Source organism: Engraulis encrasicolus, chromosome 6 (genome assembly GCF_034702125.1).
Source record: "Engraulis encrasicolus isolate BLACKSEA-1 chromosome 6, IST_EnEncr_1.0, whole genome shotgun sequence".
Taxonomy (NCBI): Eukaryota; Metazoa; Chordata; class Actinopteri; order Clupeiformes; family Engraulidae; genus Engraulis; species Engraulis encrasicolus.
In genome coordinates this window covers 44279464-44282150 of record NC_085862.1, presented here as the reverse complement: position 1 = coordinate 44282150, position 2687 = coordinate 44279464, and the positions used below count along the sequence as shown (strand labels likewise).

The following is a 2687-nucleotide window of genomic DNA, read 5'->3' as shown; positions in this document are numbered from 1 at the left end:
ATGCTCAGGGTTCCCAGTTTCTCCAGTTTTACTTAACTGTATGTTCTTACATTATTACAAAACTTTGCAGTTTTGGTGGTGTTACAACTAGTGGTAGTTTGTACACTTTTTGTACAGGTTTTGCTTCAGAACTGTTTGGCTGTTACTCTCAGTAACCATTTATGATTTATGATTTTCTTCATGCTTTAATATTATGGTATTCATGACACAATGTGTTGGAGAATGTAAAAGAAACACACAATAACACACTTTTGAAACTTTGCTCGGGTCTCACTCTGGCGCTGACTTTGCGGACATGTTGGTAATGTACGTATGTTGATAAATGTAATCAAACCCACAGCAACGTCGCCATCATCTGTGCATTGACGGTTTCCAGTAAATAGGTGTGTCCCTGTGTCCCGGTGGCGACTGTACCGTAGGAGAGCGCTGATAGTGGATCAGAACAGGAAGGATCAGGATTAGAACAACAGGAAAGCCAAGGGGAAACGCCATCCAGTACGTCACACCACTCTCCAGTCCCCCCCGCTTACTCCAAGTCGCCTCTTGTTGGAAAATGTCGCCTTTACTACACTCGTCGATGAAGCTTGTGCTTTTGGAAGGTAAACCAAATTTGTTCTTTTCTGTCTGTCTGTCTCTAATGTGTCTAATTTTGTATTCAACCTGTGTCCAGAACTTGGAGGGGATGTTAAATGTAAGTTTTTAGTTTTCGTCTTTTGTTCGTAAAGTAAGAGTGTACTTTAATGGCATTGAAAGTCCTTGCTCTCCCTCCCACCCAAGGACATGAGCTGCCCCAGATGCAGCAGTCTCACCTCACCTTTGTATGATAATGACCTGGCGAACAGTATTCTCCGCCAGACCTCGACCCATTTAATTTGCCTCCATGTCCCATTTCATCTCTCTAGTATGGATCTACACTGTCCTCACACAAGGGATATTTTCTGACACTTGCCCACAATGTCACCAACTCGCCAAGTGTGAGGACAAGAGCTGCAAGTGCATGGAGGGATACACAGGCAATGGGATTACCAACTGCCAAGGTAAGAGATGCCACTTTTTAAACAAACTCTTGCATGCCACCTTTTTCTTGTCTTTAGAGGGAAAAACTTGTCATTATTACTTTAATACGGTTTGTTTATTTTGTTGATTCCACCTTGCACAATCCTAATCATTAAATGTCTCCTAATGGAATAATAATCAGATTTTATGGAATTGTTGGAATGTCCTCAACAATAATAATAATAATGGTGATAATAATAATAATAATAATAATAATAATAATAATAATAATAATAACAATAATAATAATGTTTTAGAATTAACAGCCTGGACATAATGCTTTGTGAAGAAGAAAACAAAACAAAACAAAACAAAAAACAGATGAAAAGGGACCTTCTTGTCTTTCCTAACCAAAAATGTGGTTATTTATAGTTATAATGAATTGATCATGCTTTTTTTGCCAGGGATTATGAAAGAAAAAGATAATGTATGTAGTGTACAGCCATAGAAAATGCTTCGATATGTAAATTACTTTTCAGATTATATTTTCTAGAGTAAAGCGTTGGTGCAATATTATATCAGGTTGGGTAAAAAACAGCTCACTAATGATAAATCATTTAGTTTATGTGTAGCAAACTAATACTACTTTGATATCATCTAGTGTATAGAAATGTTTGTTCTATTTCCAGTTCCATTTTACACTAATTGTGGATATTGTTTAATATTTAAGACCTGTGGAAATAGTACATATTTTCAGTGCTAGTCAACATCAATCTCATAATGTAACCCTAAAAATAACAGTTTTGAGGGTATGTACAACACATGACTAGCACTATGAAGACATGGTCAATGTCTGTGTTTTCGTGCCTGTCTGTACATCCATTCCTGTTGTAGCCATGTGTGTGCTTGTTGGATGCCTGTGGATCCTGCATACGTGCATGAACGTCTGCATGTTTGCTGTCATGTACACACACATGTTTGTATCTGTGCACATGTCTCAATCTCTCTCTCTCTCTCTCTCTCTCTCTCTCTCTCTCACACTCTCTCTCTCTCTCTCTCTCTCTCTCTCTCTCTCTCTCTCTCTCTCTCTCTCTCTCTCCCTCTGTATGAACAGTTTGTGTGTTTACAATTACACAACTTTCTAATGACTAGTAATGATTGGACTTCAACCTCACAGCAGTAGAACAGTGCAGATTTTATTACTTATTCATGTTCATGTCTAAACCATGGCTATGCAGTAGAGTTTACAACAGCAACAAAAAACAATACACTATTTTATTACAGTAAAACCTTTCACAATCCCACTACAACCACGTATGACTTAAAATATGGTCATTTTTTTGGATTGATAATTGGCAAATGAATTTTGAGGCAGAATTGCTCATTTTTTAAATTAAACTTTACAATTGTCAATCCACATCTATTCAACCTGATACAGAACACAAATTGATAGGGCAGAGAGGGTACAGCATGTTAGATCACAAGTGCTAATCCTCATGACCTTGCGCATTATAGGCTAAATAATAATATGTTTCTATTTGTGGTTGTTTGGATTGTGCCTTTGGTTACTATTACATTATAGGAGTGTGTGTTAGTGTGTTTAACTCAGAGAAAAAGAAACAGAGGGAAATAATATTGTGTGGCACTAATAGTACACAGCTACATATGGAGTGTATATATATGGATATATA

The 2687-nt window shown here is 37.1% G+C and overlaps 1 protein-coding gene across 1 annotated transcript in view; it reads left to right on the top strand.

The window, feature by feature from the left end:
* The first annotated feature begins 502 nt into the window (after window positions 1-502).
* Window positions 503-2687, top strand: part of adgrl4 (adhesion G protein-coupled receptor L4) — a 26726-nt gene continuing 24541 nt past the window's right edge. The window contains exons 1-2 of the mRNA XM_063201721.1: window positions 503-599; window positions 903-1037. Of these exons, the coding sequence (XP_063057791.1) occupies window positions 554-599; window positions 903-1037 (181 nt within the window). The 5' untranslated portion in view covers window positions 503-553. The remainder of the gene's footprint in view (window positions 600-902; window positions 1038-2687) is intronic.